At 38.1% G+C, this 17,143-nt stretch overlaps 3 protein-coding genes across 4 annotated transcripts; 2 read left to right on the top strand and 1 right to left on the bottom strand.

Annotated features, from left to right (window-relative positions):
* Window positions 1–60: 60 nt before the first annotated feature.
* On the top strand, window positions 61–2,958 carry LOC106921914 (diamine acetyltransferase 1-like). The gene is made up of 6 exons (XM_014993917.2): window positions 61–1,424; window positions 1,504–1,555; window positions 1,681–1,761; window positions 1,845–1,946; window positions 2,051–2,091; window positions 2,197–2,958. Exons 1-6 carry the CDS (start codon window positions 1,359–1,361, stop codon window positions 2,362–2,364), a joined length of 510 nt encoding a protein of 169 aa, XP_014849403.2. The 5' UTR covers window positions 61–1,358; the 3' UTR covers window positions 2,365–2,958.
* A 1,439-nt stretch (window positions 2,959–4,397) lies between these two features.
* Window positions 4,398–12,943, top strand: LOC106921921 (zinc finger Y-chromosomal protein 1). 2 transcript variants are annotated; one of them, XM_088012650.1, is made up of 8 exons: window positions 4,398–4,731; window positions 7,837–7,933; window positions 8,150–8,215; window positions 8,357–8,464; window positions 8,912–9,061; window positions 9,171–9,299; window positions 9,467–9,610; window positions 10,359–12,943. In XM_088012650.1, the coding sequence occupies exons 2-8, from the start codon at window positions 7,867–7,869 to the stop codon at window positions 11,657–11,659; spliced, it is 1,965 nt and encodes a 654-aa protein (XP_087868776.1). In that variant the 5' UTR covers window positions 4,398–4,731; window positions 7,837–7,866; the 3' UTR covers window positions 11,660–12,943. The 2 variants fall into 2 exon arrangements, with proteins under 2 accessions (XP_087868776.1, XP_014849415.2); XM_014993929.2 differs by having other exon boundaries at window positions 4,399–4,731; window positions 8,150–8,464.
* Window positions 12,944–13,050: 107 nt separating this feature from the next.
* LOC106921927 (lipocalin-like) lies at window positions 13,051–16,782 on the bottom strand. The gene is made up of 6 exons (XM_088012595.1): window positions 15,088–16,782; window positions 13,786–13,925; window positions 13,601–13,684; window positions 13,418–13,563; window positions 13,238–13,339; window positions 13,051–13,145 (listed from the first exon to the last, which is right to left on the bottom strand). The coding sequence occupies exons 1-6, from the start codon at window positions 15,178–15,180 to the stop codon at window positions 13,126–13,128; spliced, it is 585 nt and encodes a 194-aa protein (XP_087868721.1). The 5' UTR covers window positions 15,181–16,782; the 3' UTR covers window positions 13,051–13,125.
* Window positions 16,783–17,143: the final 361 nt, after the last annotated feature.

Genomic DNA, 17,143 nt, shown 5'->3' with positions numbered 1-17,143 from the left:
ATGTTGATCATCCAGTTGCTGACTGGATGATCACCATAAGTCACTAGTGAAGGAATTGGTACGTTATGCTGCTATAGGATTAATATGAACACTGCTTGTTTAGTACTAAAATAAAAAAAAATGTCCTAAATATAGAATTATGTTGGGGCACATATGATTAATTCCAGGCTGTGTATTTATTAGCCAACAGGTGATAACTGGTAGTTAATATTTTGTGATCGCTCCTTTGTTTTCAGCAGCTAATTGAGTATTAAAGTGAGGCTGATCAGACAAGTTTTCTGGGATGGGAGAGATTTTTTTTTCCCTCCTCCTTTTTAAGAGGAAAACTTCTCACTCAACTTTATCGCCGCTAACGGGGTCATCGCCCAGGTAACCGTTAAACAATTCTTCCTGGACAATAAATCTGGTCAAAGTGAAATTTCCCAGCAACAGCCACATGCTTACTATCACTAAGTAGCATTTTATGATCAGAATATTTATTGTATATACTGGTATATAGTTTTGAGATTTAAAATATTTTTACATATTCTTATGCCATACCATGTGGCTTTAGACTCAGCACATTTTGAAGGCCTTCTTCATAATTTGAAGACATGTGAAGAAGACCTTTACCCAAACTATGACATTTTGCACTAGGAATAGTAAGTTAGACGATGCTATAAAACAGAAAATTTCAATAAATAAAGCATTTTCAGTATCGGTATGTGGGAGCATTCCCTCAGTCAGGTGGAGAATAACTAAAGTCGGCTCAGACCCAAACAAGTCTGTTTACAATGTAGAATAGATTATGGACAAAACAATGTTGTTGGCAGATGAATCACAAATCTTATAATGCAAGTGCACCTTGAACTGTCTGCAAGCAATAAGAGACTTGCTCTACCGGGCAACTTTCCAAAGAGGAAATTGTTCATATTCCAATTACAACCTGCAGAAAAGCCTCACATTGAGTATTGTAAGAGACACATATTTGCAAAAATCTTCATTCTGATTTGTGGTTTGTCTGGTCTGTGCTGACTATAGCACTTATGTGTTGTTAGGGCTGGTTAATATTTCTCTTTTGATCAGTACTCAAGTGAAAAACGGTGATGTACAGAGATAAGTGACTCGTACCGAAAAGAAACAGGACGTGCGTCAATATGTGGATTTACAATCAGGTGTGTCTTTTTGGAGGATGCATAAAGGGAAGGCTTCTGCCGACATACAACTCTGTGAGCGGCTGATGTAGAACTGTATGCGCTAGATTTTCTAATTCTTTGCCGGGGGGGGGATACTCCTGAGGAGCGAATGAAGAAACAAATTTTGCTCTTGTTCACATTTCGAGGAGTGGTAAGAAAAGGGAAAAAAGGAAAAAAGAGAAAATGGCCAATTTTGTGTTACGGTCAGCTGAGCCAAAGGATGTATCTGATATCTTGCGACTCATAAAGGTAAGGTGCTTTATCCGCTTTCTCAACAAGTTCTTTCTAGTTCAAATTTAAATTCAGCTCATGTCTTTATGCATTGTAGGAACTTGCTAAATTTGAAGAGATGGAGGAGAAGGTGATGCTCACTGAGAAAGGTGCTGTGCATTAACTTATTTATGCCAAAGTCTACTATCCAAACAAGCAGTAACCTCTATTTGTAAATAAATAAACCCATTTTTGCTATGGAGTCCTTTAACATTAGTATCTTACTTTAACTTAGATCTGCTTGAGGATGGCTTTGGGGATCATCCATTCTACCATTGCTTGGTTGCAGAAGTCCCAAAAGATCAGACTACAGAAGGTAAAAAAAAACAAAAACATCTTGCCTCGTATTTTTAGATACTTTATAAATAAAGCCTTTAACTTCTAGTGTCTTTTATCAAGGATTTTCTGTGATTGGCTTTGCAATGTACTACTTCACATACGACCCGTGGATTGGAAAGCTTCTCTATTTGGAAGATTTCTATGTAATGCAGGCGTTTCGAGGTAAGATTGCTGAATAGTTCAGCTGTGGTCTAATAATTTACAGCAGTGTTGCAACATTGGCAAAAAACTGTTGTAATTGCTCTGCCTGTTTAATGTTTCACCAGGCTTTGGCATTGGTTCACAAATCCTGAAGGTGCTGAGTGAGGTACAGACACTTTATGTGTAATTGCAACTTATTTGGTCACACATTCACGTTGATTTCATCTGCTTGTTTTTTAACATCCATTTTTCTGAAATATCTTTCCTTCAGACTGCTGTAAAGACCCGCTGTAGCAGTATGCATTTCATTGTAGCAGAAAACAACAAGCAGTCTATTGAGTTCTACAAGAGAAGGGGCGCCGCTGACCTGTCCTCGGAGGAGGGCTGGCGTCTCTTTGAGATCCAAAAGAAGGACCTGATGAAGATGACTTCAAAATAAAACATACTAATCACTTATAAAGAATTTATGGGGTGGAGGATGTTTTTGAGACAATTTTAATATTTCTGTGTCTTTGATTTTTACCTGATTTTGCAACATTTACCTCATTCACATTGTAAAGTAAGCAGATTAACACTTATTGACAAACTGCTTACTAGTAAAAGCCATTTTAGAACTTTATGAAGACAAATTACTCAGTCTTTGAAGTTATATTCTTGTGATTTATGAACACAATAAGTCGATAGAAAGTAACCTATGCATTAAAATTTGCAATATTGGTATGCAGTAATGAACATCTTTGTTATTTTAATATGCAATGTTAACGGTTATCTTGTAAATTAAATCTGGTATGGAGGTTTTTGGTTTCATTAATAGGAAATGAGTGATACTGTAAAATGTAACAGTAAATATGATGATTTGAAAATGGTAATGAATAAAATATGAAAATCTAAGTGCATAATTTACTATTTTCAGAAATAAGTGTAAATTAAATATACTTTAAGAGAGAAACAACCACCACCACCAGCAAACTTTGTCAGTTTAAACTTTGTTCATGACAGATTTCAAATAATAAAAATGTTACATTTTCAAACATATGGAGTGCCATTTTTTTTAAACCAGGTAGTGTATTTACTTGGCTGACGACTTCTGCTTTATTTTAATTCATCATTGCCATTAATCTACAGATATCTTGAATCAAATAAACATTTAACAAAGCAAAGTGTATGTCTGTAAATCATGTGCTATAGTGACTTTGTGTCTTCATTGTATTATACTTTTGCAGCTTTGTCCATTTCATAAAAAAAACTTTCGGGGAAAAAAAAAGAGCAATACACAACAGGACATTTTGTACTGAACACGTGTCAATTTCATCTCACCAGGGAGACAATTTGAACCTACTTTGACAACTAGTAACTAATGAGTAGTTACTCAGGACAGCACATAGCAGAAAATTTAAAAAATAAACTTATCTGTTAGATGATCAAGTTTTCTATTGCTTTAATTTATTTGAAGTCAATGGAAAGCTGGTGCCCCCTGCTTGCTGGTTATAAATATTTTATAATTTTTGCTTTCAGAGATGCGCTTCATTTTATTCCATCCTATAATTTTTTCTAAGTCGTTCAGTTTGATGGGTTGGTGGCTGGTAGAAGTAGGAGATTGTTCAGGTGCCCCTGGTTTGATCATAGGTTCAAAATCTGTCATATAAGAGTCTTCTGGTCTGTCATGTGATACTAATCGAGGGAAAGGATGTAACAGAGACAGATGGAGCTTAAATCAACTGAGGCAAATGAAAAAGAGCACATACCTATATAGATTGACTTGGCCAAAGAGATGCATGTCAAAACTATAAAATGTTGCAATACTGTTTCAAAATGTTTCTCATTATTGTAGATCAAAGAAAGCTTGGTATTTACTGAGTTGGTACTTTTTAAAATAAGTTTTAAGAACAACCAGCTCAAAGCATATATCTATATTACAATGGCCCAGTCAAAGTCTAGATTTAAATCCAAATGAAAATTTGTGGCCAGACTTGAAAAGGAACAATAAGCAGACCTTTTTGCCTCTGGACATACAAAGCTTGTAGGGACATACCCCAAGATGTTTGCAGCAACAACAGTTGGTTCTAAACAACATTCAGGGGATTGTATACAGATATATGCTATATTTTCACTTTTTGAGGAGAAAAATAAAAATAAAACCACTTGCTCTTTTTATTTTACTTCACCTTTCTATGCTCTTTTATTTTGTTCTGTTAGTTACTTCCCATAAAACATGTTTTGGAAAAAGTTCAAGGTGTGTGAGTACTCCAAGAAGATATTGTGAGATATAGGTGCTTCTATTTAAAAGCAGTCAGTTGTAGTTTAAAAGTATATTTTTGTCTTAAAAAATGAAAACTAAAACGTAAATTAGGTCCCTTGTTTGCCCCACTGATGTTTGGTGAAAGTAGAATGGTTCTAGTCAAGTTACAGTCACTTTTGGTTTTATACTAAAGAAACACCACGCAAAGCTTTGTCACAATCCAGCAGACAGGTCTTCACATCATGGCCTTTTTGGTAGCTTTCGGGTGATTTCCACCTCAACTCTTCCGCATTTTCCTGCCGCTCTCGGGCTGTGACGTGTCGTGCTGACGGCGGCCTCGGAGCTGGAGAAGCGGGGGGCTGTAGCAGGACACTGTCTGGCTTCAGACGTCCTGCTTCGTTTTTCAGCGGTGTTCCAGAAACTACCCCCTCACCCCTCCTTCTCTGCTCGTTCGGGGCCCGCCCAAATCACACAAAATTCCCGACTGAATCCTGCCCGAGTCTGGGGGAACCAGGCGGCCTGGGAAGCCGTGGAGCGGACAGAGGCCATCCCTGCAGCATAAATCTGGTACGCGGCTTTCTTTTGCTCCCGGATCGCCTCTTACCTGAGCGATGTCATCGTCTTAGTGCGTTTGTGGCTGTTTGAGTTTGTTTGCATTTTATATTTTAATTAAATTATTTAATGTAAACGCGAGGCCGCTCAGGGCTGGGCCTCTTCTTCCCGGGGCCCGGGCCTAATTGAGGCCGTGATCGGTAAGGCAGGCCTATGTTGTTAGCCAGCTAGCTAGTTAGCCATCCAGCTCACCGAAAGTTCAGTATCTGCACTCGCCATTTTTCGTTTTTTTTTGTCTTTGATAGATAAAGAGTTCTACAACTGTGGAGTAAAATTTACTTAAATTTAAGTATATTTAACATAACCTTTACGTTAGTAAGTAATTTTATTCAAATTCAAGTTAGCATTCCTCAGACACAAGGCTAACAAAAATGGCGGACGCTTGTGTGTTGAACAGTGGTTGTAGAAAAGGTGTGTTTAGCACTTCTCTTGCTAGCTGCAAACCTGCAGAGATATATACCCGTGAACAATGAGCTTAACCCGATTTTCTTCGGGGTTTTTTGTTCTGCTATTGCACATGTATGTTGACGCTGTCAGCTATTTCTAAATCAGTTTTCTCTGTGGCAGTCGGACTTTGCATTTAAAATCAGTGTCAATGTTGTTCCATGGGTCAGTTGGGCATGATGCCTTTATTTATCTCAAAGGTTTTGTGTTTGTTTTAGACTCGTGCACGAAACTAGCAAAATTAATCCAACCACTCGTGTGAGTTTTAATGCATAGTGTTGACATCTTTTAAAGCGGAGTGATGCCCTGTTGTGTTGCTCTCCACGCATCGTTGTCACCTTTTTTTGCCCACCTAGAGGTGGGGGATGGTACATTCAGTAAAAATTGGCACCTCAGTTACACCGCTTTTTGTTTACATCTCTGCGTCTTCCTTCTTTGAGCAGATTTCTATCCCATGTGATCTCACCTTCTTCCCAGTGTTAAAGATTACACTTGTCATCTTGGTGAAATTTACTTTGGGAAATAGAGTGGAGATTGTTTAATTTACTAGCTTACCTTTGCAACTGAAACGTGGTGTCTGTCTTATTAAACCCACTCTTCTAATTGTGTTATATGTTCAAAAACTGATTTGCAAGGAAATTGACACACTGTTTCAATTTACTAATCTATATGGAAACCTTTATAATATATATTGGATGTCAAAATATTTTTGACAAGTCTTAATTACTTTTGCATTGATTTTGTTTTCTTCGACATTGCCCTATTACATGCCAACAATGCCTAAGTCTTAGTTACTCTTTTTTTAATAATAAAAATATCTACTCAGGAAAGCAGTGGCATATTATTTTTTGTTTCTTTTTACATTGTAAACACAGGTGATATATGAATGGTAAATGCTTGACATATTAAAATCACAAAGGACTTATCAGATGCAAGATTTGGTTGGCTATTATATTGAATGCTCAGCATTTGTAGGCTGCAATCCAATAATTTAGTTTTAGGTCTAGGTGGTCTCTCTGTCTTTGATGTCTAATTTTGCAGTAGTTGTCCAGACCAAAATCATGCAAACACAGGTTGCCCTGCTACCATTCATCTATAGTGATTTTTCTCAGATGCTCCTGAACCAATGTGGTTTTCAATGATACTAAGCGTTTAATCTGTTGAGAATGTTTAAAATGCCAATGTTTTAATTTGCCCATGGTTTTAGTTTTTACAGCATTTCATAGGTTAGATACAAATATAAACATGTACCAGCATTTTTATGCATACACCCTGTTGCTTAAAAATGGCAATAAAAGCTTATTATAGTCAACTGACAATATAAAAAAAATGAATTATCTTTTGTTCCCAATACCCTATTAACAGGACAGCTAATTGACCAGTCTTTGTTGTAAACTATATTGTATTAAGTTCTCAAACATGTTTCAGCAAAAATTAAAAAGAACATGTCTTCGCCCCTCTGGGTTTTGATATTTTATTTTCATAATTCATTTTACATTAGGGTCTTGTGTTAAAACATAACTTGTGTAGTAAATGAATAATCTCCTAATATCTGGTAGAGTAAGTTAGGTTTCCATTTACATTTGCTGAAATAAACATTTCGGGGTGAAACAGCATTTGAATGCTGGCTGTCACTGAACATAAGGCAGCTTTAATGAGATACTAATCTTGCTTCATCATATGAGCTCCAGGGGGTTTTTGTGAAAAGGGCTCTGGCCAAACCCCTAACAGTGGTAAACAATGATCCGATCTTTTCTGTAAATTGAATTAATAAATCTCTGTTAAAACATGTCCTGTCCTGCAGTGGAGCATTACAGCTTTGACAAAAAAAGAGAAAAAAGGGAAGTGAGCTGGGGTAAAAAGTTAAAAACGATGGAGAGATTAGGACAGAATAGAGGAAGAAAGGAGGATAGATGGTAAACTGGAAAACATGAGGAATCTGTTTCCAGGTCTGTGGGAAGAAGAAAAAAAAACACCTAGGCTGAATTTACTGCAGGAATTGCACAAAAAGTCATAATATTTCATAAAATATTAGATTGCCAATATTATATAGCTATCAGTATGTTAATCGACAACAAACCTGCTTATATTTATTGTTTGCAAGATAAATCAAAACAATTATTGATGGTGATGCAGATGCAGGATGAAGATTCTGCTTTACATTTTACCTCGTCAAGTATCTGAAGTTTTCCTTTACTGTTGTCCGTAGAGAGAAAAAAAATACTTGATACAGAAGTTCACACACACTAGTCACATTAAAATCTGTCAAATGGGTTCAGTTGACCTTGGATGCATGACCAATGTTTTTTTTCCTGTTCCAATTAAGTTTCTATACTTTTTAACTGTAACACATATAATTCTAAACTTAATATGATGAAAACTTTTGGTTTTACGATGGGTTTTACTCTTATATTTTGATCATTTGGGTGACTCATTTACAATGCCACTGAGATGCAAAAAGACTTTAGGGCATATAGATTTTCTTAAGGCACTCCTAATGCAGTGTGATAATTATTTGTTGACTTTTTTTTTTTTTTTTTTTTTTTTTGCACATGAATTGCTCTTCTGCACATATTTTTCCAGCTGCATTTTAACTACTGTATGTTCTGCTTTCAGCTCCTCAGTAACAAATGCAGCACGAGGACAATGGATGAGGATGTCACAAGGCTTGCAATACATGCTGAAGAGCCTAAAATAATAATACACGGATCGGGTAATTAGACATGTTTATTTGTTTTTATATATATATATATATATATATATATATATATATATATATATATATATATATATATATATATATGACTAAAAGTACTTTAGGAATATTGTTGCTAGTTGGAGGATGTACATATCCATTTTGATTTGTAGCCTCAGAACTTGTATAAGAAGATCTTTGGTGTTATCCTGTTAAATGATTATCTTCTTGCAGATGACGGTAGTGCCGGTGGGCAGGAGTTTGTTGTGGAGCTTCAAGAGACTGTCTTGGTATCAGAAGGTGAGGGTGAAGGCATGGCAGTTCACAGATTTGCCCCAGAAGAGCTCGTCATCCAGGATGCAGTCGAAGACGTAGTTTCTGAGTATGTGCATGGAGATGAAGATGAAGATGTTGCTGTAGAAACCTGTGTGATGGCTCTAGAAGGCGAAGAGGAAGGCGTTGCCATGGGAGACATCCCGGAAGATGGGCTGGACCCAGAGCAGCAGGATGACGACCAAGATGGCTGTGGAGATTATCTGATGATATCCTGTAGGTTTGCTGCTCTGCTTTGCATTTATTAGAGATTCTGATTTTTGCTTTGAGATTTGATCAATCCCCACTTAAGTTATTTATTTATTCATCGATTCATAAATTAAACTTTAATAATGACCATAAAAATAAGTTCAAGGTTCCTTGAACTGTTTTAATTTAACAGGATATCAAGAAATTACAAACTTAATCCCATTTACACATTAAGGCATATTTCCCCAACCTTTATCTGTTTTTCTTTTAAACTCCCAACAAGAGCATGGTGTTTTGTTGAAGGCTGAAAAACATTTTAATTTCTGAAACACAAAGAAAATACATGTTTCAGTATTTGACCCTCTACTTACATATTGTCATTGGAAAGTTGTCTGATTCTAATCGTTGCTGGGTTTTTTGGTGTAACATGTAATATCTATATTACATTAATGTTTTATGTATTTATGTACCTAGTGGACGAAGCTGGAAAAATGGTCTCTGAGGATGGAACTGAGGTAACTGTGGAAGGGGCCGTGGAGGACCAAGAAGTGGAGAAGGACGAAGATGGACAAGAGGTGATAAAAGTGTACATCTTCAAGGCGGATTCAGGAGAGGACGACATGGGTAGGAACTTGTTTTTTGTTTTCTGTCTGAGCAATATTTAGAACAAAAAAAAACATGAAAAATTATTTGCGTCAAACAAAACTAGTGAATGCAATATACCTTTCTACAGGAGAATCTGTTGACATCAGTGATGGAGATGCAGAGAGCGTCGCACTAACAGAGTCTACAGGCCAAACACTCAGAGAGAAGATGGTTTACATGTCTGTCGGGGATTCTCATCACAATCAAGGAAATCATGGTGAGTCTTATGGATCCACTGAGCTTGAACCGTGGAAGTAAAAAATTAGCAGGTTTTTGTGGACACTACTCATCTTTTGTTTGGCAAAAAACAAAAACTGGGTATTGTGCGTTCGCCATGTCTCACAGTATTGGCTTTGTGTAAATGAGGTGTTGTTGGTCCTTCAGGTGTAGAGGACAGCGAGGGCTGTGAAAACCGAAACGGCGCTGCCAGTGCACTGCTGCACATCGATGAATCAGACGGTGTCGATGAAATCAATAGGCAACGCAACAAGAATAAGAGACGATCAGAACATCGGCAGGTCCAGACAGGTACGGAGGAAAAAACCGAATGTTAATTTTCATTAACATTCAGGAATAGCCAGGTTTTTCACTCATGGAAAAGATAAAACTGGCTACATTTTAAAGAAAGATTTTTTTATTTTAATCATTCAGGTCTTGAACTTATTCTGTTTTACAGTTCTGTTTTAGTTTTTAGGGATATGATTTTATTAATTTACAATTGATTTTTAACATTGATGGAGCGTCTTAGTTAAATGCAATAAATTTTTTTTAGTCGCTTATCAGACTTTGAAAATAAACTGTTTATTCAGATATGTATATAGAAAATGTATGCACTGCCCTGCAAAAGTATTCATCTCCTTTGAACTTTTCACATTCAACGACAATATAAACACAAACCTCAGAGTATTTTATTTGGTGTTGTATCATAGGCCAATACAAAATGAATCGTGAATTAGTGAATCGTCCTGCCTCGTTCAGTTGAACTTCAGTATAAATGGAGCTGTTCTGCGAAACCCCAAAGGTTTGTTAGAGAATATTAATGAGCCAACGGCATCATGAGGAACATGGAGCACACCCGATAGGTTTGATTGTAAATTTATGTTTTGGTTTGTCACAAAACTAAATGTATTAAAGAATATGGTTGTAGTAATATGGAAAATGTGAAAGGCGTATGGATGCTTTCATAAAATTCAATTTTATGAAAATGAAATGAAAAAGTGGCTGTTCTCAAACAAGTATTTGACCATGTTGTCATTTGTCTGTTTTTTTCCCCCAGCCATTATCATTGGTCCATACGGCCAGCCGCTGACAGTTTATCCTTGCATGCTCTGTGGTAAAAAGTTCAAGTCGAGAGGTTTCCTAAAGCGACACACTAAGAATCACCACCAGGATGTTCTGACCCGCAAAAAGTACCAATGTACAGACTGTGAGTTCACCACCAACAAGAAAGCCAGCCTCCACAATCACATGGAGGTGCACGCACTGAGCAGCAAAGCCCCTTTTGAGTGCGAGATGTGCGGTAAAGAGTTCCACCAGCAGGGGGCGCTGTTCTCCCACAGGCTGCAGCACCACCACAGGGAGCCCAAAGCCCAGCCACCTCCTCCACCCACTAAGATGCACAAGTGCAAGTTTTGTGACTATGAAACCGCTGAGCAGGGACTGCTCAATCGACACTTGTTGGCTGTCCACAGCAAAAGCTTCCCTCACATCTGTGTGGAATGTGGGAAAGGCTTTCGGCACCCGTCGGAGTTGAAGAAACACATGCGCACGCACACCGGCGAGAAGCCTTATTCCTGTATGTACTGCGACTACAAGTCGGCCGATTCCTCCAATCTCAAAACGCACATCAAGACTAAGCATAGCAAAGAGATGCCGTACAAGTGCGAACGCTGTTTCCAGACCTTCGCAGAGGAGGAGGAGCTGATGCAACACGGACTGACTCACGAGGAGAATAAGACCCACCATTGTGCCCACTGTGATCACAAAAGCTCAAACTCCAGTGACCTGAAACGCCATATCATATCTGTTCACACCAAGGACTATCCACACAAGTGTGCGGTGTGCGGAAAGGGCTTCCACCGGCCATCTGAGCTCAAGAAGCACTCTGTGTCTCACCGCACTAAGAAACTCCACCAGTGCCGGCACTGCAACTTCAAAATCGCCGACCCCTTCATCCTCAGCCGCCACATTTTGTCTGTCCACACAAAAGAGCAGCAGGCCTCACCTGAAAAGAGTGAGGCGAAAAGGACAGAGACGCACACTCCCGTTGCGGCGCCTAAAAAGTCTGCACCTAGTGGCTCGGGTGGGTCCGGCCCACCAGCCAGGGTCAGTGCGGCCAGCTTAGCCAGCAGTGTGACTGTTGTTATTGGCAAAGGACAGAAAGAGAAAAGGATTTACCAGTGCCAGTACTGCGACTACAGCACCGGGGACGCTTCGGGGTTTAAGCGGCACGTGATCTCCATTCACACAAAGGACTACCCGCACCGCTGCGAGATCTGTTCCAAAGGGTTCCGACGACCCTCGGAGAAGAACCAGCATATCATGCGTCACCACAAGGACGTAGTGAAAGCAGAGTGACTCTGACTGAGCCAAATACTGTGCCAGAACAAAGACCAACATCAGAAACGCCCATCACACACCCGAGTCCTTGCACACTCACAGAAACTGTGTGGTGTGTTCGCTCTACTTTTGTCCAATCTGTTGTTTTTGCTCTTTCTAATCCTCAGCCTTATGTTTCTTCGCAGACGTATACTCATGTACATACCATTAAGTCTCTTACAAAGTTAGCACCCTCCTCTTCCCCTTCTTCATAGACTTGCACTTTTTAACTGCATGTCCCCTGCTGGTGACTGTGTGCATGGCAGTTTGTCTTTTTGTAGATACACGTTTTTGGATTTGGCAGGTAGCAATCAGTTCTCGGTCAAAATCGGTCCTAATTATTTGTCTTAATCAAAGTGTAATTTTCAAAAATGTTTGCATCATTCTTTTAAAATATACTTTTAACCCAACAGAGGTATGGATTAGCCACATGTTCTAAGTAGCACTTGTGAAATTCAGTTCGTTTGTGTGTGTGTGAATGAAAGGGAGAAAGAAGGCCATAAAAAGTCCCCCTATGTTGTGCTTCCTGGTGCTTTGATCCCACCAATATGTAACACAATGGTTTTGTTGTGGTAACAAAAACAGAACGGTATCAAAAACCATTCTGTGTCCACCACAATCATTCAATTTACCTGTAAAAGAAGTGGATGCACTGTGGTTGTGATTTAACGTCGACACATGCACATGAATCGCTGTGCAATCAATGCTTTACTTTATGTCCAATATTTCTGTTTCTTGTCTGTAAATGTGCTCAGTTGCCCGGATCAAGCGGAGACTAAGCCCAAAATTTCAGTGTTTCAATCTTTTAATTCAAACAAGGGAGAGAAACCCAATGAATTTCAAAGTTGATTTGAGTGAAATGTATGTTGGGAATCATACAGTATACGTGGTGCTGCAAATCTGGATCTATGGACTGAATTGTGTTTTCACCATCACAGATGTACTTTTGCCAGTAGAAAAGGGAAAATGTATATCTTTTTAGATGCAACATTCAGATGCCAGGTGCTGGTGGTTTATGCGTATTATGGCTTTTTACATCCTTTAACACCTGTGATCATTTCTGTTTTTATATTTATTTCACTTACAACTTGTTGTATAGTTAAGTGTAACTAGACTTCTATGGGACGTAAATTATTGTTTTGTATACAAATCTGTACAAAGCGTGTAGATGTAAACACTTGATAAAAAGGAAATCCGAATTGTGTTGTTATGGATGTACGTCTGCGTATTTGTTAAAAAAAGATAATAAAGCAAAGTATTTTAGCCGTTTCTTTTATTTTGCAAGTAGAACTCTATTATGGTGCCAAGGTAAATGGAACAGTAGAGTCGTTGCAAAGCGAAGTAACAGAAGATGACGTTTTAGCCAGTAGCTTTGATAGGCGGATATTTCCACAGCAAAGGTAATGATCTGCCGCTTGAATCACCGACATGACTGGGGGAGGAGATTAGGCAGGTGGGCACGGAGCTGAGGAAAGCAAAAGAGATTAAATTGATTAGTGTTTGCATCACTTTAATGCAGTTGGATACTAAAACAGGATCCATTGATTTAAAAAGTACCGTTTTTAGGAAGAAAAAAGATGTTTTCAGTCAGAGTGCCAACTCTATAGGCGAGCTGTCTGAATTTCTCCTTCACTTCGTCACTGGCCTCATCTGTACGGCCTGGAAAGGTCACAAAGGATTAATCTGCTACTAAAGATACGGCGACACAAAATGTAGCACTGCTAGTGAGAACTTTACTGTAAAGTCTGACGATTTTAGTGATGGCCCCCTTCTTTTTCTTCTTCATGTCGTAAATCAGTGCAAAGTTATCATACTTGATCTCCACCATAATTGTGTGTTTTTCACTGCCCCCACCTGACAAAAGCAAGAAGATGTCAGTGTGTCTGTTAGAACCACGTTACTTTGGTGTGTGCATTGTACTTACGCCTACTGACAAATACAAACTTCCCAGGTATGTCGGTCTTGTTGGCCCGGTATTTCTTTCTAGAGCAAGAACCGTCTTTGCTGCAAGAAGATACAACTTTTGTGATTCGTTTTCGATGTTCCTTTCTCTCTCTCTCTCCCTCTCTCTCTTTCTTTCTCTCTCTCTCTCTGTGTCCTCTTACTTAAGACTGGCGTATGACACACGCATGTGTCCCTCTGCAGTTGAAGTTAGCGTGGCAATGCCCATTTTTATTTTATCTCTGTTGTTGATGTACCACCGGCTGTTGGTAGCGAATCCGATCAAGTACCACTTCCCTTCTGCCTGTTGAAGCAAACAGAATATTAAAAACCATTTGTTCAGCATAACCTTGAGATGTTATTTTTGCTTTTAAAGTGTTATACATTTCCAAGGGATAGTCCCATTTTATAGCACAATCAAGTTACTATGATACCTTCTGATCTAAAAATGCTGTCTGTATCAAGCATCTCTTGAAAAAAATTTGACACCCTGAAATTGGGTCCCTGTCTCTTTAAGAAACTCCTGTTGCTGACATTCTGCGTTCAGCATGTCCTCACAATGCTTCTTTATTATGTCATTTACTACAGTTTTTAAAACAAGAAGTTGGTATGATGAGCTCAGAAGATGCAGTTTCAACAGGCTAATTGCTGCTGCTGCTAGTCTGAAGGAGCTAAATGGGGAAGGTGTGGATACAAATCCAGGATTCAGTGATTTACATGTAGGAGCTATGTAAGAGCAAGTGTTGAGGCACCTAAAATGGTAAAGGATTTCTCAAACATACATGAAAGGATCAAAGCAACATGCATGATTTTGGTGAGGGAATACCAACATGACATAAAACTCAGAAAAGACTATTTTACATAATACTCCCATTTAAAAGTATTAATATTACCTATAAAGCGTGTAAGTACATTAAGTTTTAATTTGTCAAACATTCATAATTATTTTGTGCCAATAATAAAATGCATGTAACTAAATAACTATACTGTATTTAAAGTTGTTTGGCTTTAAAATATAAATTTACTCGTTGTCCATTGCTGCACAAAAATATAATTAATTTACGAATCTATTGGGGAAGTGTTCCGAATGATGTCAATTTATTGATTTTCTTTTCAACTGACATTGAAATTTTGATCATGCATAGTAAGTCTTTATGATATTAATGTGATGATGACTGATAATTGCATCTATTGCTGATAATGTGCCTGTTTTAATTTTTTTTTACACTTGTGTTCGAATACCAGTTCCGAATTTTCTTTATTGTCTGAAGTAAAACTTAAGATAGAAAAGCACACATTTTAAATTAAAAAAGTAAAATAATATGCCCAGTATTTCATTTCCTCAAAATTCCAGAAGGTCAACCTTCAGATCACTGCAGAAAAAAAAAACATTTACAGATTTTCTATATAGAGAGTATAAATCCGCGTGCAATAACACGCAACGTTAATTCTGCAACGTCTCTTACCTCCTTTAAGTCAAAGCCTGGCTGAGGGACGATTTCCGTGGACATCGTCAGGGAGCAGAGCGCGGCTCCCAGCAGGACCAACAGTGGAGTCATGGCTACTGAAGACAAGGTATGCTGCCCGGAGCCTGTATGAAGTTCTGAAGGGGTGTCGAAAAGTCGGCCCGGTGATTATTTATATAGCAGATAGAAGGGGTGATGTAGAAAACGGGGGAGGGGAGGCGGGAATGTATCTTTTCCCTTCCACTTGCCACACACGCTAACCCAAAGTTGGCCAGGTGTTATGACGAGAAACGCATACCTACCATGCCCTGTCGCGGGAACGCGCATCGCTCTAAACTCTCACAGATTGATGAGAAAACGGACTGAAAGATTTTCCTAACATTATCATGTTTCTTATGCATTTTCTGGCAAAGGAAATTATTAGCCTATCAATATCTGCATGCCCAATCTCCAAATATTATCCTATTGGTATTAAACTCATACCAGCAGCTCATAGAACAAGTGTGATTGTGTAGAAAAAGTTATTTAACTCTCTTATTTCTTCAAGTTTGGAGGGGAATATACTTTTTTTTTTTTTTTTTTTTGGCAAAGCAAATTATTAATTTGCCGATATTTGCATATCTATTTTCCCCAAATATTATCCTGTTATTCCGAAACATGATAATGTTACGAATATCTTTAGAAGTTGCCTCTTCGGTCATATTTCAGTTAGTTTTCTCATCAATCTCCGAGAGTTTAGAACGATGCGCGTTCCCGCGACAGAGCATGAGTTTTTCGGTAGAACACCTGTAAACAAACATGTGAGGCTTCAGGGGAACGCAGGTACATATTGACAACTTCAACGTTTGAGCCTGCCAGGACTCAATCCCGTCAGCTCTGTGTGAGAGAGGGAGGGAGGTAAGGAACAAGTTCATTTCTCCTTACGTTCAGTTAGAACTTAAATGTTTTTTGTTTTTTTTTAAGTTGATTTGTTGAGCTGAAAGGAGAAAAACAGCACTGTTTTTGCTAAACAAGGTTGCAGCTGCCCTCCATTGCTTTCTGCGGCTGAGGCCATAGAATCAAACCAAAATGTCTGTCAGCAGTTGTGAAACACAGACAAACACACCTGCAGACTGAATTCCTAATGATGCTCCAACATGTGCTGAGCTGAGGTGGATAGATGGGGAACTACAATGTTTATCTTCCCTGTCAAAGTTCTCCTCCAATACTTTATTGCTGTCAAATTTGCAGAACTGCGTCCTGGTGTTGAATAATGAATAGAAAGAAAGATTTTGCTAACGAACATTTTACCATATAGGGGGACTTAATTTAGTTTTGCAATAAAAGAACAACTTGCTCATACCGTGTTCCTGTTGTAACAAATAATAGTTCAACATTTACTGTGGCAAATAATAGTTCAACATTTATTGTGGCAAATAATAGTTCAACATTTATTGTAGCAAATAATAATTCAACATTTACTGTGGCAAATAATAGTTCAACATTTATTGTAGCAAATGAAATGGAACATTCAGCAGTTTTGTACATGTTGCTCTCAACTTTTTAACAAATGTATACTTTTTTTTACTAATTTTTATGAATTCAAACTGCTTTCATACTTAATAAAAGAAAAGTGTTTCAAAATAGTTCACTCTTATCTTTTCTCTACAAATCAAAGATGACATCAGCGAGAACAGAAGACGCCGAATGCTGAGAGGAAGCTGACGTGTTTGGCTCCTGTGGGGCTTGGGCTGCTACAGGTACTTTAACCCAGACAAGGAATTAGATCAGTCACTCTTTAGCTTATTTTATCAGAAACTGTAGAGTACTCACTATTTAGAAATGGTAGATGCTTAGCAACCCTGAACAGGAGCACTTAGTTTACATACTTTAGAACAGTAGATTAATTTTCTTTCCTCTTTTTTTCTTTCCTTTGGTTTGTTATTTTGTTTGTATTAACTTTTAACTCATGTAAAGCACTTTGAATTGTCTTGTTGCTGAAAATGTGCTATATAAATAAAATTACCCATAGGTTTAAATGGGAGAAATTTTACAGGTATTTTGTAGAGGACAAAAG

Source organism: Poecilia mexicana, unplaced genomic scaffold (assembly GCF_051168715.1).
Source record: "Poecilia mexicana isolate PSO_F unplaced genomic scaffold, ASM5116871v1 scaffold_14, whole genome shotgun sequence".
Lineage (NCBI taxonomy): Eukaryota > Metazoa > Chordata > Actinopteri > Cyprinodontiformes > Poeciliidae > Poecilia > Poecilia mexicana.
The sequence above is the reverse complement of the archived record's forward strand: the minus strand, read 5'-3'. Positions and strand labels throughout refer to the sequence as shown.

What these genes read in the sequence shown, in the direction of transcription:
- LOC106921914 (XM_014993917.2), top strand. Translation starts at nt 1,359, where the DNA reads ATGGCCAATTTTGTGTTACGGTCAGCTGAGCCAAAGGATGTATCTGAT. An exon ending in AAAAGATCAGACTACAGAAG is followed by an intron (nt 1,762 to 1,844) that starts GTAAAAAAAAAC and finishes TCTTTTATCAAG; the next exon opens with GATTTTCTGTGATTGGCTTT. An exon ending in TCCTGAAGGTGCTGAGTGAG is followed by an intron (nt 2,092 to 2,196) that starts GTACAGACACTT and finishes TCTTTCCTTCAG; the next exon opens with ACTGCTGTAAAGACCCGCTG.
- LOC106921921 (XM_014993929.2), top strand. Translation starts at nt 7,867, where the DNA reads ATGGATGAGGATGTCACAAGGCTTGCAATACATGCTGAAGAGCCTAAA. An exon ending in AATAATAATACACGGATCGG is followed by an intron (nt 7,934 to 8,149) that starts GTAATTAGACAT and finishes ATCTTCTTGCAG; the next exon opens with ATGACGGTAGTGCCGGTGGG. An exon ending in TTCAGGAGAGGACGACATGG is followed by an intron (nt 9,062 to 9,170) that starts GTAGGAACTTGT and finishes ACCTTTCTACAG; the next exon opens with GAGAATCTGTTGACATCAGT.
- LOC106921927 (XM_088012595.1), bottom strand. Translation starts at nt 15,180, where the DNA reads ATGACTCCACTGTTGGTCCTGCTGGGAGCCGCGCTCTGCTCCCTGACG. An exon ending in GTGTCATACGCCAGTCTTAA is followed by an intron (nt 13,685 to 13,785) that starts GTAAGAGGACAC and finishes ATCTTCTTGCAG; the next exon opens with CAAAGACGGTTCTTGCTCTA. An exon ending in CTTTTTTCTTCCTAAAAACG is followed by an intron (nt 13,146 to 13,237) that starts GTACTTTTTAAA and finishes TGCTTTCCTCAG; the next exon opens with CTCCGTGCCCACCTGCCTAA.